The following is a 26,017-nucleotide window of genomic DNA, read 5'->3' as shown; positions in this document are numbered from 1 at the left end:
TGGCTGGTTGTATCTGAACCCCCTCCCATAATACAATCTTTACCGTAGCTGCTATATCCTTTGAAGTCACACTCATCTATTTTTACACAACTTAATTAATATTTGCATTTAGGCAGCGGCAGGAAAGAATATTCCCATTTAATTTACAAACAGTTCAAAAACAGATGTATTTATTTGGATTTATTTTGTACTTTTATGGGGTGTCTGTATTTCATTGTAATTTGCATTGCAAAGCATTTATTAATAACACTGTCTTGTGTATATTGTTGGAAATACGTGCACTGGGCTGCCATCAGAGGGGTACTTCCGGGTCTGTAGTCCCGGGCCCGGAGAGAGCACCGGCAGCCAGGGAGAAACAGGACTACGCCGACACTTCAAATATGGCAACGGTCGTGAGCCAATCACAGCTAGTAGCCAATCATGAGTTGCCACTCCTGATTGGCTGCTGGTCCGCGAGCTGTCATTGGCTCGCAGCCGATGCCACACTTGAAATGCCGCCGGCGCTGTTTCTAGTAATAGTAAGTACATATATACTTACTGTACTAAGAACATATGTAAGTACATAGCAGTCGATTCAGACCCGGACGCTAAGCTGCGCTCTCTCGCTGCCAAAAGGGGCTGGGATAGCAAATTCCGCGAACGCACTGTCTGGTGTAAGGACGCCCTCTATGTCTTAGAGAGCGTCGGCAGAGTGACTGCACGCTGGTATAAAGACGTTGTCACAATCGTGGGATTTAAAGACTGTGTTCCCGGACTGGGCCTTGGACCTGTATCACTTGGCGCAGACGCCCGCAGGAGGAGACTTGGTTTAATAAAGTTCCTCCGCATGAGAGGAAGCAGTGAACTAATAGGGAATTTGAGTACTGCTAGAAGTGGTGTGGTAGCTTGGAAGCCACTTGGAAAGACTGGATAGCCTTGTGTGGACGTTAGGAGCTGAGAAACTACGTGGAGCGGCTGGATAGCCGTGGGTAGACGTTGGTAGCTGAGTGACTACGTGGAGCGGCTGGATAGCCGTGGGTAGACGTTGGTAGCTGGGTGGCTACGTGGAGCGGCTGGATAGCCGTGGGTAGACGTTGGTAGCTGGGTGGCTACGTGGAGCAGCTGGATAGCCGTGGGTAGACGTTGGTAGCTGGGTGGCTATGTGGAGCGGCTGGATAGCCGTTGGTAGAAGTTGGTAGCTGGGTGGCTACGTGGAGCGGCTGGATAGCCGTGGGTAGACGTTGGTAGCTGGGTGGCTACGTGGAGCGGCTGGATAGCCGTGGGTAGACGTTGGTAGCTGGGTGCCTACGTGGAGCGGCTGGATAGCCGTGGGTAGACGTTGGTAGCTGGGTGGCTACGTGGAGCGGCTGGATAGCCGTGGGTAGACGTTGGTAGCTGGGTGGCTACGTGGAGCGGCTGGATAGCCGTGGGTAGACGTTGGTAGCTGGGTGGCTACGTGGAGCGGCTGGATAGCCGTGGGTAGACGTTGGTAGCTGGGTGGCTACGTGGAGCGGCTGGATAGCCGTGGGTAGACGTTGGTAGCTGGGTGGCTATGTGGAGCGGCTGGATAGCCGTGGGTAGACGTTGGTAGCTCGGAAGCTACGTGGAGTGACTGGAGCACAGTGGGAAAGCTCACTAGGAAACTAGTTGCACTGGCAACTTGTGTCAGCATTGGGGAACCCTATATAGTGGACGCTGGGAGCTGACAGGCTGAGAGAGAAGGAGAAGACTCCTCATTGATGGTAGTGTGTCACATGGGCAATCCAAGATGGCCGCGCCCATGGACCGGAGGACAGCGCTTCTCAGAAGAAGTCAGTGGGGACCAGCGACCAGCAGGAGCCAGCGTGGGAGCAGCAGAGCAGCGGGACCTTCCAGAGGACAGCGGAGACCGGCCAGAGAGAAAGGGAAGCAGCGCACAGCGCGGGAGCTGGAAGACAGCGCGGGTCAGCACCCGCAAAGGTAGGTGACGGGGTCTGATTCTGGGGTCTCCAGGGCGGCATGTGACAGTACCCCCTTCTTCATGAGTGGCCACCGGACACTTCCTTGGTTTATGAGGAAATTTCATATGGAACGCTTTGACCAGACGGGGCGCATGGACATCGGAGGCATTTATCCAGATTCGTTCTTCCGGACCATAATTTTTCCAGTCGATGAGGTATTGAAGACGATTGTATCGACAACGGGAATCTAAGATTCTGTCAACTTCGAACTCCTCTCCTTGTTGTGTTTGAACACTAGAAGCTTTGGGAAGGACCTTCTGAAATCGGTTTAAGACCAGTGGTTTTAGAAGAAAAATATGGAAAGAACTTGGAATGCAAAGAAAAGGGGGAAGTTTTAGCTTGTAGGCCACAGGATTCAAGACTTTGACGATTGGGAATGGACCAATGTACCGCGGGGCAAATTTCATTGAGGGAACTCTGAGTCTTAGGTTTCGGGTAGAGAGCCAGACCATATCCCCAGGTTGGAAATTGGGAACCGCTCGTCTTTGGCGGTCAGCAAATCTCTTGTACCGGGCTGAGGTTTTAGTCAGAGAGGAACGAACCTTTTCCCAGATGTTGGAGAACTGTTGAAGAGACATCTTGGCCGTGGGCACATCTAATGTTGGAAGAAGAGGAAAATCTGGCACTCGAGGATGATGACCAAAAACTGTAAAAAAAGGAGTTGAGTTGGTGGACGTGTGATAATGATTATTGTGAGCAAATTCGGCCCAAGGAAGAAAGTCAATCCAGTCATCTTGGGAGGAGGAGACAAAAGTGCGCAGGAATTGTTCCAGGTCTTGATTGACCCTTTCGGTCTGACCATTGGTCTGGGGGTGATAAGCGGTAGAAAATTTTAGTTTAATTTGAAGGGCTGAGCAGAGTGACCTCCAGAACTTCACTACGAACTGTACTCCCCTGTCTGAGATGATCTCTTGAGGAAGGCCGTGGAGCTTGAAGATCTCTTTTATAAAACTCTGGGCGAGTAGAGGTGCAGACGGGAGCCAGTAAGAGGTACAAAATGAGCCATTTTAGAAAAGCGATCCACGATAACCCAAATGGTGTTGTAGCCCCGAGATGGAGGAAGCTCAGAGATAAAATCCATAGAGAGGTGAGTCCATGGCTTAGATGGAATTACTAGAGGCTGGAGTTGACCGTGTGGAACCCGCCGAGGTATTTTGTGTTGAGCACATTTGATGCATGACGATACATAAGACCTGACGTCCTTTTTCATTGAAGGCCACCAATAGGACCGCTGGATGAATTCAAGGGTTTTATCCATACCCAAGTGTCCAGAGAACCAGGAAGCATGGGCCCAATGCAGCAACTTCTTGCGGAGTTATGGAGCGACGAAGGTCTTCCAACCGGGGGTATAGAAGATAATTTGGTGGAGGCGAAGAAAGCTGGATTCAGGATTGGTTGGGGCTGTTCCATGGGTAGATCAGGGTCGCTTGTCATGGAACGGGAGAGTGCGTCTGCTTTGAGGTTTTGTGAGCCAGGGCGATAGGAAAGGTTGAAGTTAAACCTGGAGAAAAACATTGCCCACCGGGCTTGATAAGGGTTCAGGCAATTTGCGGATTTAAGATAAAGCAGGTTCTTGTGGTCTGTGAAAATGGTAATGGGCTCCTTCTAGAAGATATCGCCATTCTTCGAGGGCTAGTTTCATGGCGAGTAACTCTTGATTACCGATGGTGTAGTTTTTTTCTGCAGGCAAAAACTTCCGGGAAGAGAAACCACAGGGATGAAATTTTTCATCTTCAAACCGCTGGGAAAGCACAGCACTGACACCTTCGGAGGATGTGTCCACCTCCAGGATAAATGGCAAGGTGGAATCCGGTTGCTTTAAGATGGGAGCAGAGATGAAGGCTTGCTTAAGGAGTTAAAATGCCGAGGTAGCTTCGACGGGCCACTTAGTTGGATCTGCTCCCTTACGGGTGAGAGCTGTAATAGGAGCTACCAGTGTTGAAAAACCTTTCACAAACTTGCGATAATAGTTGGCAAATCCTAGGAACCTTTGTATGGATTTTAAGGAAGAGGGAAGAGACCAATCAAGAATGGCTTGTAGTTTTGAGGAATCCATTTGAAGGCCTGTTCCGGAGATGATGTACCCCAGGAATGGTACACTTGAGACTTCAAACAGACACTTCTCTAATTTGCAAAAAAGTTGATTGGACCGCAATCTCAGAAGGACTTCCTTCACCTGGTCTCGATGAGTTTGGAGGTCTTGAGAAAAAATCAAAATGTCGTCCAAGTACACGACCACACTCTTGTACAAAAGATCCCGGAATATTTCGTTGACGAAAAACTGGAAGACGGCTGGAGCATTACAGAGGCCGAAGGGTATAACGAGATATTCGTAGTGCCCATCCCTGGTGTTGAAGGCCGTTTTCCATTCATCGCCTGGACGGATACGAATTAAATTATAGGCCCCTCTTAGGTCGAGTTTGGTAAAAACTGTGGCTCCCTTGACTCTATCTAACAACTCTGTTATCAGAGGAAAAGGGTAGCGATTCTTAATAGTTATCTCATTAAGACCCCGGTAGTCAATACACGGGCGCAGCCCATCGTCTTTCTTTTTTATGAAGAAAAATCCAGCCCCGGCTGGACACGTGGAGGGTCGAATGAAGCCTTTACTTAAGTTCTCTTTAATGTACTCCGACATAGCTTGAGTCTCAGGGAGAGATAGAGGGTAGGTTCGGCCTCTAGGAGGATTCTTCCCGGGAATCAGATCTATGTGGCAGTCCCAATCACAATGGGGAGGTAATAGGTCTGCACTCTGTTTGCTGAAGACATCCAAAAACCCACCATAAGCTTTGGGCAGGTCAGTAGAATCCTGTATGACAGAAGATCGGACAGGTACTACCCGCTGAAGGCAGCCTTTGAAGCAATTGGAACCCCAAGAGGTTATTTGCATGGTGGTCCAATCAATTTGTGGTGAATGTCTCTGTAGCCAGGGTAGTCCAAGGACTAAAGAATGAGAGGCTTTGGGATTCACTAGGAAGGACAGTTGTTCGGTATGGAGCACCCCAATGGTAAGTCTAAGTGGTGCTGTACGATGGGTGATGGTTCCACTAGTAATGCGACTACCATCCATGGCGGTTAAAGTGATGACCCGAGGCAACGCTTCTATGGGGATTTGATGTTTCTTGGCAAAGTCCGTAGTGACAAAGTTCTCTGCTGCTCCAGAATCCAGAAGAGCTAATACAGCTTTGGAACCTCCGGGAAGCTTTAAGTGAGCCTGGATGGTGGATTCAGACTTCCTATGTGATTCAATGGCAACTCCTAACTTAACCTCTCTGTCATAAGTTAGGAGGAGGCGTTTCCCGGACGAATTGGACGGATGGGACAGGATCTAACTAAGTGTTGAGGAGATCCGCAGTACATACAGAGGTTCTGTCTCTGCCTTTTCTGTCGTTCCTCAGCCGATAGACGAGAGCGGTTGACCTGCATGGGTTCTTCGCCCATAGGAGGAGAGGGTAAACGGGAAACTGGACGTGGCCTTCCGCGGTCAAGTTTGCCTCTTTCCAAGGCACGCTCCCTGGGATGAAGATCCACCTTGTTGCAAAGGGAAATTAAATCATCCAAATTGGTTGGAAGGTCACGGGAAGCTAGGTCGTCTTTGAGTCTTTCTGAAAGACCACTCCAGAAGGCAGCGATGTGAGCGTCCTCATTCCAATTGAGTTCTGAGGCCAGAGTTTGGAACTGGACTACATATTGACCGACGGTCCTGCTACCCTGACGGAGGCGTAGAATATCAACTGATGCGGAAGTGGTTCTTCCAGGTTCGTCAAAGATCTTGCGAAACATGGAAATAAAATCAGGGTAGTTGGAGAGCAAAGGATCCGATTTCTCCCAAAGGGGCGAGACCCAGTCGAGTGCTTGGCCAGAGAGCAGAGAGATGATATATGCTACCCTGGTTCTGGCTGTTGGAAAATTGGCTGATTGTAGCTCGAACTGGATTTCGCATTGGTTTAAAAAACTCCGGCATAATTTGGGGTTGCCATCGAACTTGCTCGGAGATGAAAGCTGAAGACGAGCAGGAGGTAGAAGCGGGGGAGCAGGTGACACCACAGGAGGAGAGGCGGCTTGGGAGCCAGTGGGAGCGGGATGAGCTAATAAGGACTGAATGTTGTCCAAGCGTGACGACATATCTTGGATGAAGTGGATCAACTGGGCCTGAGAGGTCTCCTGTCTTTCCAGACGAGATAGTACATCCTGCGAGGGATCTACCCCAGATCCTTGACCACTTGCCGAGTCCATCTGGCCAGTGCAAACTGTCACAATCGTGGGATTTAAAGACTGTGTTCCCGGACTGGGCCTTGGACCTGTATCACTTGGCGCAGACGCCTGCAGGAGGAGACTTGGTTTAATAAAGTTCCTCCGCATGAGAGGAAGCAGTGAACTAATAGGGAATTTGAGTACTGCTAGAAGTGGTGTGGTAGCTTGGAAGCCACTTGGAAAGACTGGATAGCCTTGTGTGGACGTTAGGAGCTGAGAAACTATGTGGAGTGGCTGGATAGCCGTGGGTAGACGTTGGTAGCTGGGTGACTCCGTGGAGCGGCTGGATAGCCGTGGGTAGACGTTGGTAGCTGGGTGGCTACGTGGAGTGGCTGGATAGCCGTGGGTAGACGTTGGTAGCTGGGTGGCTACGTGGAGCGGCTGGATAGCCGTTGGTAGACGTTGGTAGCTGGGTGGCTACGTGGAGCAGCTGGATAGCCGTGGGTAGACGTTGGTAGCTGGGTGGCTACGTGGAGTGGCTGGATAGCCGTGGGTAGACGTTTGGAGCTGGGTGGCTACATGGAGCGGCTGGATAGCCGTGGGTAGACATTGGTAGCTGGGTGGCTACGTGGAGCGGCTGGATAGCCGTGGGTAGACGTTGGTAGCTGGGTGGCTACGTGGAGCGGCTGGATAGCCGTGGGTAGATGTTGGTAGCTGGGTGGCTACGTGGAGCGGCTGGATAGCCGTGGGTAGATGTTGGTAGCTGGGTGGCTACGTGGAGCGGCTGGATAGCAGTGGGTAGACGTTGGTAGCTGGGTGGCTATGTGGAGCGGCTGGATAGCCGTGGGTAGACGTTGGTAGCTGGGAAGCTACGTGGAGTGACTGGAGCACAGTGGGAAAGCTCACTAGGAAACTAGTTGCACTGGCAACTTGTGTCAGCATTGGGGAACCTTATATAGTGGATGCTGGAAGCTGACAGGCTGAGAGAGAAGGAGAAGACTCCTCATTGGTGGTAGCGTGTCACATGGGCAATCCAAGATGGCTGCGCCCATGGACCGGAGGACAGCGCTTCTCAAAAGAAGTCAGCGGGGACCAGCGACCAGCAGGAGCCAGCGTGGGAGCAGCAGAGCAGCGGGACCTTCCAGAGGACAGCGGAGACCGGCCAGAGAGAGAGGGAAGCAGCGCACAGCGCGGGAGCCGGAAGACAGCGTGGGTCAGCACCCGCAAAGGTAGGTGACGGGGTCTGATTCTGGGGTCTCCAGGGCGGCGTGTGACAGACGTCCACTTTTCTTTCTTAGCACACGTCATCTCCAGGAAGTGTATGATTATCAGAACCACCGAGAGCCATCGGAGCTGCACGCAGTGCTTAGACCCTACTCCACTGCAAGCCCTGCGATCAATGTAGGCTGAAATACAACCAAGTGACATGTACAATGACACCCCCATGCTAATTATGCACACCCATAAAACTCTGTTTTTACACCCAGACACGCCTGCGTTCGCAGCACAACTCCCCCGTTCACAAGCACCTTCCCCTGAGGCGCTCAGTCTTTGTGTTAAGAGCGCACGATTTCCGATCACAATGACTGGTTCACGCACACGCACTGCGATACATATGCATGCACAGACGGGTGACAATCGCCCATAGCGTGCGTCCGCGCAGCTTAGCGTCTGGGTCTGAATCGACCCATAGTCCCTGCACTGTGCCTCCCCACCTAGTGCAGCCAGCCTTCCCAGCACCCTCCCAAGTCCAGCCAGCCTTCCATGCCCTGTGCCTGCCCCCTACTCTGGCCAGCCTTCTCTGCCCTGTGCCCCCCTCATTAAGGTTCAGCCTTCCCTGCCCTGTGATCCCCCAACTCCCCATCGCCCCAGGAAGGCCCTGCCTACTTTGTCAGTACTGGGCCACACAATTTCTGGTGGCAGTCCCTGTATGTGTGTACGGGCTGATGATGTGGCAGAGTTACAGTACATGTACACACCAGCGGACGATCAGCCCAGTTGCTTAACCAGTGGAGTGGTTATAGGTACAGCTCATCAACCAGGGATGCAGTATAGCGATAGTCTCACAGAGCTAAGTGGAAGACATGCATCTTCCACTATGATACTCTAACACAGTAATAAGATGGCACAGCGCTTGCGCAGTACTATGTTCGGCGGCCATCTTGGTGCTACAAATGAAGCCTCCCTGGAAGAGCAATATGGAGTCTGCGCAGTAGAGCTCTCAATCTTCAATATATATGACACTTTGTTACAGTATTATATCGTGTACGAATTGGATACTGTGACTTATAGGATTTACTAGTAACATTGTCAGGCAACATCTCCAAACTCGTAGTACACTCTTAGGGGTGCATTTACTAGAGGTCAAATTTAATCGATTAAAAATCGATTTCAATCGATTTCGATTTCAGGCGCAAAACTGCACATTTACAGTGTACTAGCACTTATAAATCATTATCAATAAATCGTCTGTTAGCAAATGTGTGATTTAGCCCCCAAAACATATCGAAAAAAATCTACCTCTAGTAACCTAGGCGCAGAATGTCTAACTGAACATGTGTCTGTGTAACTGCATCTTTAGACATAGTCGGAGACAGCAACACATCCGCGTGATAGCCACCCCACCAGTTACCACACAGAAACACCCATGGAAACTGCATGGATCTCCATGTCATTTTGATCTGTTTTCTGTGCGGTAACCATCGCAGCGCGTGCGCAGTGCGGCCCGGTGGCATATGCAGAGGGAAACCATCGGACACTTGCGTCTGATGGTTTCCCTGCGTCCGCCTCTGAATCACCCCCACAGTGAGTAAACTCTCAATAATAAGCTAATAGTTAACAACGAAATCTAATCAATAACAAAAATAATATTTGTTAGCACAAAATATATTCTGTTATGCATATCTGATGTAAAAAATAAATAAAATATCAACAAAAAGTTTACTAATTTCTTTTCTTTTTTTGGCCAAGAACATCTATTTTTTTTTCCAAGCGACCAGTGCAGAATACTAAAGCATGACTTTGTAACACAAAATCCGTTTTGTTGCCACATAATTAGTTATTGTGATACTGCAGAAACTCTGTTGCCCGTTTCTGTAACTCCTAATTAATTGTGTTACAATAATCTGCTGCATATGTAAAATTCAACAGCAAACAATAAATGGTTATTTGATAGTTGAAGAACATAACAAATCCATAGTGTACACTAGTTCCTGCCATACATCACCATACAGTCATTTTTGTCCATCAAATACATACTTGGTTCTACTCATGGATTTCCCTTACAGAATAGTCCATTTTTGTATTAGGGATACATCAAGCAATGCAAAAAGCCAATCAAAACCAAATTCTTAATGGTACGTTGCAAAGTGTAAGCCCGGTAACTTTCATATGATGAATAGACCCCCAAAACCCCTAAATAGTGACACAACCATGTTTCCTCCAATTGGGGGCAGTGATTTGTCACGTTACTGGCATTGATGAACCAATCTGTACAGGTACCTGATCCGGCGCATGGGCAGACGCTGTCTTTTTACTTTGGCGCACGCACAATATGCTGAAATCTGTGAGATCCGCGCACACTCGCACTTGTGTGCGGCTCATAATCAGCCCCGGTAGGTGCAAATAGGGCAAAAGAGGATGTAGCGGACAGAGGAATTCAAGGCAAGAATGAAGAGGTGCGGCTTGAGGGAGTTTATGAAGGACTGTAGGATGGGGGGAGGCTGTTAGGGTGAGGCAAGGAGTTCCATAGTTGGGGAATAGTGCAAGAGAAGTATTGGAGACAGGAGAATTTAGAGTCCCAGGTGTATAGAGTGACAGTGTTAGTCAGGGTCTTGTAGGTAAGGGAGGCTTCAAATGAATTCTGGAGGTAAAACGGAGCCAGTGAAGGAATTAGCAACAAATGAGGAACATCAACAGTAGTCTAGTCGGGCTGCTGGAGCATTCAGGATAGACTGTAGTGAGTAGGGGGAAGGCTACAGTACATACTTGCCAACTCTCCCTCATTATCAGGGAGACTCTCTGAAATAGTAGCAATCTCCCTGACTCCCTGAAGAGTCTAGCAATCTCCTTCATTTCATCCTTACCCCCATTATGAAACTGGTATATTAAAAAAACAGAGATATATACATTCAAATGGGATCATTAGTATAATTTCCCTACATTGGTTATAAGGCACAATGATCCCTATTCATTTTCTGAAAAGTATCAGTGTGTTTTCCTCAACAAATAGATTTTATTAACTGCTTTTGGGCTCGTTTATATTTGTATGTAAGTCAGTATTATGACACGCCTCTCAGATGTATCAGTACATGCCCACTGTAACACGTGCTCATAGGTGTTGCTATCACAATCTACCTGAAAAGCTTTTTCAAAAGTAGGCAAGTATACTACAGTAGCCCAGTGGCGTCACTAGGGGGGTGCGGGGGGTGCGGACCGCACCGGGTGTAATCCTTTGAAGGGTGACACCAAAATCACCCGTGGGCCGCACCCCTTCCCCCGCAGCCTACAGTATAGCGAACGCACCCCAAATCACCCCCCGCGGCACCTGGTATACAGCAAGTTCCCAGGATGTAGTGCACGCCGCGTGATGTAATCCTGCCCGTCAGACACCGCCCAGCATTATGGAAGGAGCGCAGCTGAGGGAGTGGAGCTGCGCGCCTCCAGAGTCTGAGTCTGTCTGACCACTATGTAAGCCAGCTCGCAGTGAAGTGCGGAGGAGTCTGTGGCTGTGCATTCCCTGTGAACGGTTCTTGTAGAAGTAAGTATTATTTTTAACTGACTTATTTTTTTTTATCAGCATATGCACAATAGTTGCTTTAAACAGGGCAGTCCCCTTTTTTCTATAACCCCTGTGTGCACCTTTATATATATATATATATATATATATATATATATATATATATATATATAATAACAGAAGGAGTTGGGTCCCACAGTCCCAGTATAATTACCATAGTGTCTCCTCCTTTTGGAACGCCGGGAACCTGAGTCTTTATAGACACAGGTCCCGGCATCATACACAGAGCATTCGCAGCGCACCATACCCCCCCCCCCTCCCTTAGCGGAGGTGTGGCTAGCCTGTGTCACTGCCTCTCTCCCCCTATCCTGCCCGCTCGGTGACTCCCATCTACATCACTTGGGTGGCAGAGCTTAAGCCTGGCTGGAGCCGGGTCCTACAGCTGGCGGTTAATGGTCCCCCTATGGGGTGGTGCCCACGAGCGGCCGCACTGCTCGAACAGCCATGAAGCTGGCCTTGACACACATTTATATTTGAATAAATTACAATTATTATTTTATTGCCTAATAAAGATAACATTTGATCCACAAGTATGTTGTACACTAAAACAGGTGACAGTATCTGCACCAGGTCTTGCTACAAAACCCTTTTTTTTCTATTTGTCATAGAGCAGGGAAGCTCTTTAAGGCCCCTATTTACTACAATCCACATTTCAAATGAGAGTGCCTCCATGCATGCACTGACGCAGGATAGCGCTAACCCCCCATCCCTGCGGGGGAGTGTTTTCCGAATAACTAAGGCGTGACAATCCATTTGAACGCCATTGCATGGGTATGCATAAATTAGCCACTGCAACGGCATATGCAGCTTGTGTACTCGCTGCGTGCGATGAGGTTAGCAATTTCTGAGTAGGTAATTGTGCATGAGGGACCTATGTTACTGGATGTACTCTATGTATACGCAGGACTGCAAGGTATTATAGATGTGTGCAAATGATAGTGGGCGTCTATGCTGGCTTTGCGATCACAGTCATTATCATATATTTGCAGCAGACCTGCGTGCGTAATCACAGCTGCGATCGGTAGTGAATCAGGTCCTCTGTATGGTGTGATATGATATGGGAGGAGGACCATGGGGTGGAAGGGAGGGGGTGACACCATGAGTTACCGCACTGGGTGACACCAACCCTAGTGACGCCTCTGCAGTAGCCACATGTGGTACCACTTTTGTGGGGGCAATCAATGTTGGAACAGCTGGCCTATCTAAAATTCCATTGGACTGTGTTAACTTAGTGCTAATGATCAACAAGAAGAAGCTATTTTGTTTGTCTGCCATGCTGATACATACAGCAGACTGTGGCCCTGATCCAGAGCCGGACACTCTGACAGAGCGCTCGCTCTGAATCAGGGCCGGTCTTTTTTTTTGTTAGAGCGGCCTCATGGCCGCTCGCATAGCTGTGGGTGACCACCCACAGCTATAGCGAGCAGCCAGGAAGATGGTCGCGATGGTCATGACCATTGCAACCATCAGGCTTGCGATGAGACCCTTGTGGTAGGGTCTCGTTGCCGCAAGCCCCAGAGAGATTTCGGCTCTAACAGAGCCGGAATCTCTCCCACTGACATCACTCGTGATGTCAGTGGGGCCGGCCCCAAACGCCTCCGTTTCGGCAGCCACTCCCCCGGCCCACCCACCAAAGGGGGCGTGCTGTCACTCAACATCAACAGCACGCCCCCTTTGGTACAAGACCAGGAGCGACAGATTGCCCGTTGCTTTCCGGGTCTCGCGAATGCGCACGACGGTGCCGGCTCCGTCATGCGCATGCGCTCTGGGCCACCATCGACCCGGTTGCGAGCGCTCAGCGCTTGCGACCAGGTCTGAATCAGGCCCTGTAACCAGAGCCGTTGAGACAGCCGCAGGGCCCAGGTACTGAAGGGGGCGTGGTCAAATCCAGGAGGCATGGCCATGCCCCTCTCTGGAAAAAATAATAGACAAATACTATGCACAGGAGCAGGAAGCTGCCCCGGCGAGCCCCTTGTCGAAGCCGGATGATTGGCTGAGACAGAATCTGTTTAAAATCAAGATCTGCAAGACGCCATTTTGCGACTGGTCGCAAAACGCCATTTTAGCTACAGCTAAAATAATCCTTACATTAAATATTCAGTGATGACAAGACAGGTTTTGTAGATTTGTCTGTAACAAATAATTAAGAATACACAAAGGTATGGTGATCGTTTGCTCTGCATACAGAACAGTATGCCTATGAAAATTGAAGACTACACAAAAACACTGATATACTCAGACAGAGTGAATATGAAAACAATTGTTAGGCATTTAAGCTATGGTTAGCCATTGTAGGCATGGTATCTGATGGGGTTAAGCTAAATAAACCATTGTATTTAAGTCTGAGGCTTAAACAAATTAGCCTTACCTGTGTGATCTCATCAAGCCTCTTTTGATCACATGTGTAAAGTAAACACATTGCCTGTCATTGTTGTAGCCCAGTAACATCAAAACCAAGTAATGCATAGAGAGAGATATGTATATATCTATATATATTTATATTAATATATATATATATAAATTCATGATAAATACATGCATGCACATAGACAATCGCACGTGTATCCACAATGTGTGCATATATATATATATATATATATAATGAGCAAAAACAAGAGCTAGCACTCCACATAAACCTGTATACTTGCCCGGGTGCCCTCTGTAGTTATGACAACTAAATAGACAGGAAATGGCAGCGGCACTCCCAGGACCTCAAATGTAAGAATCACACTACACTGGGGTAGTTCAGTCCAGACTGAACTACCCCAATGTGGTGTGATTCTTACATTTGAGGTCCTGGGAGTGCCGCTGCCATTTCCTGTATATATATGTACAGTTGCTATTTCAGATATAACATACACACAATTACATTAAAAGTTTCTGCAGTATTACAATACTGTTACGGTTAATATTCAAGGTTTTATTTATATCAGCAATGTTGTGAAGTGCATGTTATATGATATCTATGGTTTAGTACTTGATAAGCAGAACATGTTTGGCGCCATTCTGATCCGCTGTTTATTTGCAGATTTCCGGTTATATCGGCAAGGGAATCGGATCATGCGTTCGGGAGTTATGGACCATAGTGAATTATTGGTTGAAATATAAAACTCTGTATGCTGAGCCTGTGGTTAATTTAAATCAATTAAAGAAAGACAATGCAGTCTGGAGAAGATTGGACATACCCCTAGAACTGCCCAATAAGAAGATCACCTGCGAGCAAGAACCAATGGAATTATGTTTGTCTGTCTACATTGTTGTTATCATGATATGTAAGGTATATAGCCTACGTCCCGGCCCCAGTTAGTAGCCATTCTTCTTCTTGGATGACCGCAGGCTTCTGGATTGATGACTGTAACTGGGACCGGTGCGCTGGCGTATGTATATTGACTGTACCTATATCGAATGTAACCTTTGCAGGTATTGTCTAGATCATGTGCGTTTAAGTACCTTTTTCTTTTATGCTGAATAATAACTTTTTGTGCTTCGGAACCACAACCAAAGTCTGAAAGTGTTTATTGCTGTGTGCGACTATTCATAACGCTAATTAGCGTCATCTAAGGTTTAGAGGTTATAGGCAGGATTGCATAGAGGTTATAGGCAGGATTGCATAGAGGTTTTAAATCGGATTCCATACCCTCTAACAGGCCTGGGCCCTGGTAATCAGTAGCTAACCACCAACCCCTTTCAGCACCCCTAACTGGATTCAGTATGAATGATCACCAGACTCCAGCCCAGCAGTTCAAATCCCGACTGCCGCAGCCCGATGGTTTGAAATCCCTACAGCGAAGGTAAGTCCGCTATCCCTACCTCTCCCCCCCAACCCTCCTTTAGGGGTGCCTAACCCTAACCTTCCCCCCTAGTGCCTAACCCCACCCTCCCTTCGTTAGTGCCTAAACCTAACCCCCCTACCCGCACCCTATACCTAACCCTCCCGGGGTGGGATGCCTAACCCCCCCTAGTGCTTAAACCTACCCTCCCCTTCCCCTACCTAACCCTAACCTTCCCCAGGGGGGTGGCTAACCCTAAGTCTCCTGGGGGTCCCTAAACCTAACCACCCCATCCCTGGGGTGGTTACCCCGGCATCCTCTTGGGGTTCCGGCGTTGGGATTAACATGCTGAAGGCGTCTGTATTTCGACGCCTATGTTAAATCCCTTCCCGGGATTTCTTTGTCGGGATTAACTACATCCCCCCCCCTAACTGTAACACTAAAGTTATATTGAGAGTGTGTTCTTGAAGGTGTATGCTCAAAACTTTTATTGTATTTGAATTAGCAGCAGTTAAAGTCATATAACCATATCAGGAATCTGAAACCATTCACAGCATCTAGAGACCAGTCGCCTACCCTCCAACATGACCCCTTCCACCTGGTACAAAATACTCTACTCCTGAACTTCACACCTAATTGATGATCGCAGCCACCTGTGCTGAGCTAGTTAATAGATGAGACAGGTGTTTCACCACAGGTGGCTGCAATCATCAATTTTGTACTGGGTGGAAGGGGTCATGTTGGTGGGTCTGCAGTCTGCCCTCTCTCCTGTATCTCTATTAGTCTGGACTATGTCCAGGCAGCGGTGAGAAAATCAATTGCTTTAAATTTGAAGGTGTACTTGTTGCTTATTTAACACACATCACTTGGAAGCACAGCCAAATCATGGACTTAACTACTTCAAGACCTTCTGCAGCATCCAGGGAGGAGAAATTCTACAGTATGTGATATTTAGTCTAATCTGACAGAAGGGTCAAATTCTATCCATTTCAGTGCTTTAGGATTTAAGTAAAAATGTCCTTTGTTGTAATTTTCCTTTGTTAGAGAAAAGAAAAGCTGTATGTTATTAGACAAGGGACTGGAATTTTAGTTAACCCAGATGCTATGTTACTGGAATCACAGTTATCCCTGACACCACGTTGCTGAAATCATATTTACCCTGGACGCTATGTGGCTGGAATCATAGTTACTCTGAACTAGAGATGAGTGGGTTCGGTTTCCAGAGATCCGAACCCACCCGAATTTAGCAGAACTGAGTCGGATCCAAGCAGGCTCGGATGTTCACGCCTTACTCAGATCTCTCAAATTGAGGCAAAACCATAGAGACGAAATTTCGGGGTTCTCAAGCTTTCGTCTCTATGATCAATGTAGTATATAAGGGACCACGTGACGGATGCCATTTCACTCCGCCTGTGCAGACTGAACAGGGAGGGTGGGTAGTGTAGGGCTGGGAAAGACACTATGTTGCTGGAACCATAACTATTCTGGATGCGATGTTTCTGGAACCATAGTTACCCTGGATGCTATGTTGCTGGAACCATTGTCATATTTACCCTGGATGCTATGTTTCTGGAACCATAGTTATCCTGGACACTATATATTGCTGGAACCATAGTCATAGTTACCCTGGATGCTATGTTGCTGGAACCATAGTTACCCTGGACGATAGGTTTCTGGAACCATAGTTACCCTGGACACTATATTGCTGGAACCATAGTCTTAGTTACCCTGGATGCTATGTTACTGGAACCATAATCATAGTTACTCTGGATGCTATGTTGCTGGAACTATAGTTACCTGGATGCTATGTTGCTGGAACCATAGTTACCCTGGATGCTATGTTGCTGGAACCATAGTTACCCTGGATGCTATGTTGCTGGAACCATAGTTACCCTGGATGCTATGTTGCTGGAACCATAGTCATAGTTACCCTGGACGCTATGTTGCTGGAACCAAACGTTACTCCGGACACTATGTTACTAGATATTTAGTTACTCTGGATGCTATGTTACTGAAACCATGGTTACCCCAGATGCTACTGTATGTTGCTGGTACTTTAGTTATCCTTGATTTTATGTTGCTGCAATCATGGTTAACCTGGACTCTATGCTGCTGGATGGTACAGTATGTTGTTAGAATCATAGTTACCCCAGACACTATGTTACTGGAATCATGCTATCCTGGATACCATATTACAGGAATTTTAGTTAACCTAGATGGGAATCGGTATGTAATCTCGACAGTCGGGATCCAAGCGGTCAGAATCCTGATGCCTGGATCCCGACAGGGTTAACATACCGACACTTGGTGGTCGGTAAGCTAACCCTCCCCCTCTCCCTACCCTAACCCTCCCTCCCTGGTGCCTGAAACTAACCTCCCCTCCTAGTGCCTAAACCTAACCTCCCCCTTCCTGCACGCTAAATCTAACCCTCCCCCTTAATGCCTAACCCTAACCCTCCCCTAGTGCCTAACCCTAACACCTAACCCTCTACCCAACCCTGTTACTTACCTTCGGCATCCTGTTGGTCTGGATGACAGTGCCGGGATTCTGACCATCGTCGGTATTCTGGCGCCGGTATTGTAAGCGTCAGCATCCAGACCGCTGGGATGCTGAACGCATACCCCTGGATGCTACAGCATGTTACTAGAAGTTACCACAGATGCTATGTTGCTGGAATCATAGTTATCCCAGACACTATATTGCTGGAAACATAGCTACATTGGACCCTACTGTATGTTGCTGGAACCATTACCCCAGACACTATGTTGCTGGAATTATAGTTACCCCAGACACTATGTTGCTGGAATTATAGTTACCCCAGACACTATGTTGCTGGAATTATAGTTACCCCAGACACTATGTTGCTGGAATTATAGTTACCCTGGACAGTACGTTGCTGAAGAATAGTTACTGCTGACGCTACTGTATGTTGCTATACTCATAGTTATTCCAGTTTTTGTGTTGCTAAAAATTTTTTTTATCTTGAACACCATATAGCTGGAATCATAGTTACCCCGGACTATTTGTTACAGGAATCATACCCCGGCCACTATGTTGCTGGAATCATACAGTAGTTACCCTGTATGTTATGTTGCTGGAATCATAGTTACCCCGGAAGATCTGTTACATGAATCATACCCCGGACACTATGTTGCTGGAATCATAGTTACCCCGGGCGGTGTTACAGGAATCAAACCCCAGATGCTATGTTGCTTAAATCATAGTTACCCTAGACTCTCTGTTACAGGGATCATAGTTACCCCGGATGCTCTGTTACAGGAAATATACCTTGGACGCTATGTTGCTGGAATCTTAGTTACCCCGGACGTTATGTCGCTGGAATCACAGTTACCACATACGCTATGTTGCTGAAACCAGAGTTATCCCAGACGCTATGTTACAGGAATCGTACCTCAGACGTTATGTTGCTGGAATCACAGTTACCGCATACGCTATGTTGCTGGCATCATTGTTACCCTGGACGCTACAGGAATCTTACCTCGGACGCTATGTTGCTGGAATCACAGTTACCGCATATGCTATGTTGCTGGCATCATCGTTACCCTGGACGCTATGTTGCTGGAGTCACAGTTACCACAGATGCTATGTTGCTGGCATCATCGTTACCCCGGTCGCTATGTTACTGGAATCACAGATACCACATACGCTGTGTTGCTGAAACCATAGTTATCCCGGACGCTATGTTGCTGGAATCACAGATACCACATACGCTGTGTTGCTGAAACCATAGTTATCCCGGACGCTATGTTGCTGGAATCATAGTTATTGCCGACTAAATAAAATAGTTATCCTGGTCACTAAGGGCTGATTCTGAGTTGGGAGCAAAGCAATAAAAGCAAGTACTGTAACTTTGCACCTGGACAAACCATGTTGCACTGCAGGGGTCACTACTGTATGGGACGGGTGGAACACCCTGCATGATCTGGTGACCGTCCGGCCGATTTCTCGTTCACCGGCACCATTAAACTTGCCGGCGTTGACAGCTGGGTCGCTCCGTTGTCCATGCATGCACGGATGACGAAACTACCCCAATGTCGGGCAGCAGGGGCATGCATAGAGGGTACACACTAGACGAAGTGCTTGATATGTCGGCCCGATCTGCAGGATAGGTCCGACATATTGTCTAGTGTGTACCCGGTATAAACCTCTCTGCACATATTACATCTGCCCCACCTGCAGTGCAGCATGGTTTTACCCAGGTGCAAAGTTACTTGCTCTATTTTATTTGCTTTGCCTGGCGAAACCTATTACACAAGTATGCAATAGCTGGTCTGTAATTGTCATATCAGGATAGCGATACCCAATTAAAGTTATGTAAAAATGCTTAATTCATTGAGTATAGTATCTGTTAAAGAATGAAGGTGGAGAAGTGAGGCTGGGATACAATGTTAAAACTATATGGCCTGACGCTGCACGTGCAGAGAATGGAGGTTCCCTTACTTTTCTCTTATCTCCTCCCTTCTATTTCTCTTTATTCCTTTCTTGTATCATTTCTAGCCTCCTCCTTTAGAACGGTCCTACTCCTGTGTGTTTAACTCTAATCACTTAACTCTCTGTTGCTTCTTTCTCTTAATATTCTTTCATCAGGTTTCTCACTTGTTTTTCTGTAGTGCAGTGTAAAGCCAGGTACACGCCTAAAGATTTTCTGTCCAACTATCCAACTAGTTGATTGGTTGGAATGAAAATCTGGTACGGGTTGGGTGTAAATGACAATCAGCAATTTGCTCCCAAACGCCGGAAAATGGACAAAAACTGTTGTTGGAACAAATTGTTTAGATCAAACATTTAACAAACTCGTCTGACGTCCATTTTCATCTGTTTTCTGGCATTTAGGAGCAAATTGCTGATCATCATTTACTCCCATACGTTACCAGATTTTCATTCCAACCAATCAACTAGTTGGATGGTTGGACAGAAAATCTTAAGCTGGCCACACACTAGACCAACTTACATCCAACCAGCCAACTTGTTAATTGGTTGGAATGAAAATCTGGTAAGGAATGGGAGTAAATGATGATCAGCAATTTGCTCCTAAATGCCAGAAAACAGATGAAAATGGTCATCAGACAAGTTTGTTAAATGTTTGATCTAAACAATTTGTTCAAACTACTATTTTTGTTAATTTTCCGGCGATTGGGAGCAAATTGCTGAATGTCATTTGCTTTCATTCCTTACCAGATTTTCATTCCAACCAATCAACAAGTTGGCTGGTTGGATGCAAGTTGGTCTAGTGTGTGGCCAGCTTAAAGCTTAAGCGATATGTCGTCGGATCCGGCAGATCGGAGCGACAAATTGGGCACAACGTTTAGCGTGTACCCGCTATGTCGCTGACGATGCACGCTCCCGCGCATCTTGAAGTGGCATCGTCCGTAGGACCTGCATGCAGGTCTGACGGGCAACATCGTTAGCGAGGGCCATGCTGCCAAAATGCTACATGGCCCCTGCTGTAGCGCTTCGTCACTGCCGGCATCTGCAAGCGTGTATGCACTTTCCAATGTCAGCACTCCACCGGGTACCATCGCTAACGAGGTCGGTATACGGTAGACATCATCTAGTGCAGTGGTTCTCAAACTCGGTCCTCAGGAACCCACACAGGTCACGTTTTCCAGGTCACCCAGCAGGTGCACAGGTGTATTCATTAAAAGATCCACAGGTGATCTAATAATTTCACTTCTGATTCTGTGAGGAGACCTGGAAAACATTCACTGTTTGGGGTCCTGAGGACTGAGTTTGAGAACCTGTGGTCTAGTGTGTACCGGCCAGAAGAGCCGCAATCTGATTTGTGAGTCCCTGGTTTGTGGAGCTCAGTCAGTCACAGTCATTTGCGCTTGCAGACTTGGGTATGGAGGAACCGCCAGGCAGTGAGGAAACGTTATTTGCCTCAATTCAGCCCAGACTCTGTGCAAGTCATGTGGCTCACAGTTACATTGGTTTTTCTTTTCCCAGCCACGAGATTGCGGCTCTGAGGTCTCTGAATATCATATGGCCATTGCAGGGGTGTCCATCAATGATCACCATCAATGGTGCCATCAGTGATTACCATCAATGGTACAAAAATCATCTATGGTGAACCATCAATGGTTTGCACCACGCAATGGCCACCGCTGCCGGCTGCACGGCAGGCCAATCAAAATCAGGGGTGTGGCATACCGGGCCACCAGGGGGCTGGGCTAAGCTCCGTGTCGGAAGCAGAAAAAAAACATCGGGTTCTACATTGCCATCGGTTGCGGAAAACCATTGGCTCTCTGCCATCGATGGTAAAACCACCGGAAATCAGTAGTAAACCATCGATGTTTGGCCATCTCTACATTTCAGTGATTTATACTCGATTGCTGCAGTTGCTTCACACAAGTATGTGATGTTATACTGTAGTTAGTGTATTCTTTACTCAGTGATCATTACATTTCTATTACATATTGTAAACATTCATGCCAGTCAGGAACGGGTGGTTATTATTCAAATAATATGTTATTAGGTTGTTTGCCCTCGCGTAGATCCACCAATAGTATTTGGATTAATTTAATAAATTAGACATAATGTCAGTAGAATATTTGAAACAACATATCAATGTTCCTGTCCTGTGTGAAACTATGAGTCTCCATGTGGGTGATCCCACATAATGCTACTTATTAGCTTATTGATCCAGCCTGTGCAGAAAGCAGTAACACAGAGCAAACACGTGCTAAGTGTCTCCACTAGTCACAAGGAGGCTCTCAGCAAACAGATCAGGGTGCAGGTGGATTTGTAGCTACTTGATCCGCAGGGGGAAGTGGGTGAGCACTGTCATACCCCTTTTACACCAGAGCAAAAACCTGGGTTATTGCTGGTTCTACCCGGGTCGCAGCTCAGTGTAAAAGGGTCCCTGAAAAATAACCTGGGTCAAGTGACCCTGCAATCCAACCCAGGTAGCTACCAGGGTTGGACCCAGGTAATGGTGCAGTGTAAACGGCGCAACCCGGGTTATCTGACCTGGATCATGCCTAAAATGAGCGGATTGGTGGTTGTGGAGCAGTCACCTCCCACTTTTTATGACCTCACAGGTTTAGTAGGGCAGACCTGAGTTCAGTGTGAACACGGCTGACCTGGGAGTAACCCAGATCAAAGGTGCAGTGTAATACCCCTTTTCCACCTAAATTCCGGGTCTGACCCGGAGTTGGAACAAAGTTCCTATCCGGATCAGACCCGGAATTTTGCCGGCGCTGACTTGGGATATTCCCGAGACAGCGCCGCTCACACCGCAGTCGGGTCTGCATAGACCCGGCTTTTGCGGAGTGAAAGTGGACGCTTGGAGATGACGTCATCTCCAAGCGCCACTGAAGCCGGACCAATCGGCCGGCTAGCAGCGCACTCCAGGTCTTCGTGACCCGGAGTGCGCTGTTCCCATAGCAGGGTTTCACGGGCTACGCCCGTGTTAAACCCTGCTAGTTACCTGGTTTGGATTGCCGGGTCACTCGACCTGGCGATCCAACCCTCTGCCCTTTTACACCAGGGAGCTGCCCGGGTTAACCCTTCAAAAACCCGGGTTTTAGCTCCGGTGTAAAAGGGGTATTAATGGGTCTGACCTGGGTCTGACCAGGGTTGGAACCATGTCCAAAAACCCAGGTCGGACCTGGGTTTTTGGTGGAAAAGAGGTATTATTGTGTCTGTCTGTCCTGTCAGTCTGTAAATATACTCTTAAACTCAGTCCTATTATGTGAAGAAGGAACATTTTGGGACATATAATTGCTATTTATGTAAAATATTTGAACTACATAAAAGTGTCTGTTTTAGGCTTATTGCGATAGTTTTTCTTTGTTTGTTCCTAAATTAAAAGCTCTCTGTGGAAATCCTGCATTTACCCCTGACCCCAAAGCAATTAGGGGCAAATTTGAGATGGTTAACATGACAAATCTGTGATATCAGTTGGCAGCATGCCAGCTCATACCATGCTGAGATAGAACACCACATTCCAGTCACTTACTCGTGATATACTGCAACTGTTTTATGCTGAATGCATCAATAGTAATATATTAAATTATCGTTATCTATGTTATAAGAGAGGCCTGTGATGACATATGTAATCACTAGTGGACATAACGATATGCAGCTCGTTTAGAACTGACCTGGAATCCGCATGGTCACTTACCAGTCAGGGTGGAAGGCATTTGGTGTAACATGTTTATACACTGCTCTCTATACTCCCTCCACTTCTGAATGGTATCAGACAGGGAAACGGCCGTACTCTGCAAGGGAAAACAGAACATGAATTAAATACTTATTTTGTGCACTCCATGATATAACCCACACAGCATAGTTCCCAACACTCCCTCTTTAGGATCCCTGTTGGCTGTTCTATGTACTCATTCCAGACTGCCCCTCTCTGGGGTCTGACGTACAGCTGTAGCATTTGTATTGCCAATGTAAGTAGAGGTAGGGAAGTTAACCATCTAAGCACCTCAGTCCTATTACATCATTTGCAGCGATTTCATTCAAGTTTTTTATCAAGAGTAACCAAGTGTGACAGCCGCCATCCTGCTGCACAGACGATCACTGAAGCCTTGCTGGCTTTGTTTGTATTAGATCTGCATCCAAAATCCGCCATCAACGTATCTGGTTTTAGCCAATTTATTGAGGTAATTTGCCCATGCTACCAAATTCTATATTTCTAGAACAGCAATTCCTCCCTTATTCTGGGATGTTAAACAAAAACATACAGGGGTATTCAATATGGGTGCGATAACATCGTTTTTGCGTTAATATCGGAGGTATGACGTCATTATCGCAGGTTTTACTTTTACACCATATTCAATTTCGAAGACTTATCACAGTTTTGAAAAGTCTTTGTTAAAAAACCGGGATAACTTTTCACCATTGAATAGGTGTCGAAAAAAAGTGCAGAATTGGGGTTTAGGGGTGCAGGCTTAAAAAAAATAGCCTGCACCCCTGGGAATGACATTTAAAAAAGAACTGTGTCAAAAAAAGTTAAAAAAAAAAAAAAATAGGGACACCCCAAAAAATAAATAAAAAAATTGGGGTGAAAAAAAAAAATGAGAAAAAATTGTTTAACAATAGAGAAATAGGTTCAGGGCTATTCTGCAAGTATGCGGCAGATGTTTTCAAGAATAGAATTATAGCGGCAGGTGCACAAATGCAGAATTTTTAAAAACTTACTTTAGGGACTTTAAAATATGCTAGTACCCATTTTCATGTACCCCAAATTTGATGGGACCACTTAAAAAAATGAAAAAGTAACCTAAGTGCTCTTCTGCATCACTTATTCAATGTCGGGAAAAAAACACCTGCTGCGGCTATTTAAATCCCCGACTTTCAATTAAAGGCTAAAACAGGGGTACCCATAGTGTTCCCCCATATTTTTACAACTTACAATTATGTTAAGGAAAAATTCGTAACTTTACGCAAATCCAACTTCGGAGTTTCCCGTTTTCGTTAATTTTATATTGAATACGGGGATAAGCGGGAGCGTGCACCATACCTTAACGCAGAAAAAAACTCCGATATGAAACGTTAACTTCAACAGTGAAGTTAACGTTTCATATTGAATACCCCTCTTAGTCTTTGCCTAGAAAATGCCATTGTACTGACTATGAACTTAGCTACAGATATGTGGACAAGCGGTACTGGCAGCAGCAGTACCTAGCACACAATGCCAGCTCATTCACAGGCTGGCTACTCTCTGTATCACAGGCCAGCTTCTCTCTGTATCACGGGCCGGCTACTCTCTGTATCACGGGCCGGCTACTCTCTGTATCACGGGCCGGCTACTCTCTGTATCACGGGCCGGCTACTCTCTGTATCACGGGCCGGCTACTCTCTGTATCACAGGGCCGGCTACTCTCTGTATCACGGGCCGGCTACTCTCTGTATCACGGGCCGGCTACTCTCTGTATCACGGGCCGGCTACTCTCTGTATCACGGGCCGACTACTCTCTGTATCACGGGCCGGCTATTCTCTGTATCACGGGCCGGCTATTCTCTGTATCACGGGCCGGCTATTCTCTGTATCACAGACAGGGTACTCTCTGTATCACGTGCAGGCTACTCTCTGTATCACGTGCAGGCTACTCTCTATATCACGTGCAGGCTACTCTCTGTATCACAGGCAGGCTACTCTCTGTATCACGTGCAGGCTACCCTCTGTATCACGTGCAGGCTACCCTCTGTATCACAGGCAGGCTACTCTCTGTATCACGGGCAGGCTACTCTCTGTATCATGTGCAGGCTACTCTCTGTATCACGGGCAGGCTTCTCTCTGTATCACAGGCAGGCTACTCTCTGTATCATGTGCAGGCTACTCTCTGTATCACGGGCTGGCTACTCTCTGTATCACGGGCTGGCTACTCTCTGTATCACGAGCAGGCTACCCTCTGTATCACAGGCAGGCTACTCTCTGTATCATGGGCAGGCTACTCTCTGCATCATGTGCAGGCTACTCTCTGTATCACGGGCAGGCTTCTCTCTGTATCACAGGCAGGCTACTCTCTGTATCATGTGCAGGCTACTCTCTGTATCACGGGCTGGCTACTCTCTGTATCACGGGCTGGCTACTCTCTGTATCACGGGCTGGCTACTCTCTGTATCACATGCAGGCTACTCTCTGTATCACAGGCCGGCTACTCTCTGTATCAGGGGCTGCTACTCTCTGTATCACAGTCAGGCTACTTTCTGTATCACTGGCTTCACTAAGGGGCACACTGATGCCAATATGTTGGAAAAACTCAGAGATGTGATAACAAAATGGCTTACTCAGCTAAGACTGTCCTCAGGATTTGTTATTTTCGATAACGCAAGTAACATTGTACGACGATTACAACCTGGGTCATAGAGATCTGTGCCCTGATACTTTTGGGAGTGTGGTCTAATTTAAATAGACGTGTCCACATCTCCATAAAAAATATTATAGAAAGAAGAGCGCTCCACATGGGGGCGCCATGTGCCCCTCAGCCAGGGACAAATCCGGAGGGGAGAGGGGGGCTGATCAGTGTGATTGCTCCCCACTGCACAGAGAGAGTGAGACTGCTGCTGCTGTTCAGTGGCAGCATCCTCCCTGGTCTCACCACAGCCCAGCACACAGCAGCTGCTGCTGGTAGATTCGAAAGGGTGGAGGGGGGCTGTACACCCCTTCATCATGCCTATTCCCATGTAATTAGTACTTGTCCCCCCCTCGCTGATTGCAAATTAATGTACCATGTTTTGAACACACCATTTGGTGGTTCAGAATTTATTTTTTTAAAAAGCATAGGTCCGTGCAGAATAT

The 26,017-nt window shown here is 47.3% G+C and overlaps 1 protein-coding gene across 2 annotated transcripts in view; it reads right to left on the bottom strand.

Annotated features, from left to right (window-relative positions):
- Window positions 1-26,017, bottom strand: part of GLP1R (glucagon like peptide 1 receptor) — a 590,706-nt gene that overhangs the window by 321,042 nt on the left and 243,647 nt on the right. Inside the window, exon 2 of one of the 2 annotated variants that reach the window (XM_088445321.1) lies at window positions 22,889-22,985. In XM_088445321.1, the coding sequence (XP_088301447.1) occupies window positions 22,889-22,985 (97 nt within the window). Of the gene's footprint in view, window positions 1-22,884; window positions 22,986-26,017 lie in introns of both variants that reach the window. The other variant, XM_088445322.1, reaches the window with a different exon arrangement.

The sequence above is a fragment of the Taudactylus pleione genome, unplaced genomic scaffold (genome assembly GCF_031769625.1).
Source record: "Taudactylus pleione unplaced genomic scaffold, aTauple2 ptg000378l, whole genome shotgun sequence".
In the NCBI taxonomy this organism is placed as follows: Eukaryota; Metazoa; Chordata; class Amphibia; order Anura; family Myobatrachidae; genus Taudactylus; species Taudactylus pleione.
The sequence above is the reverse complement of the archived record's forward strand: the minus strand, read 5'-3'. Positions and strand labels throughout refer to the sequence as shown.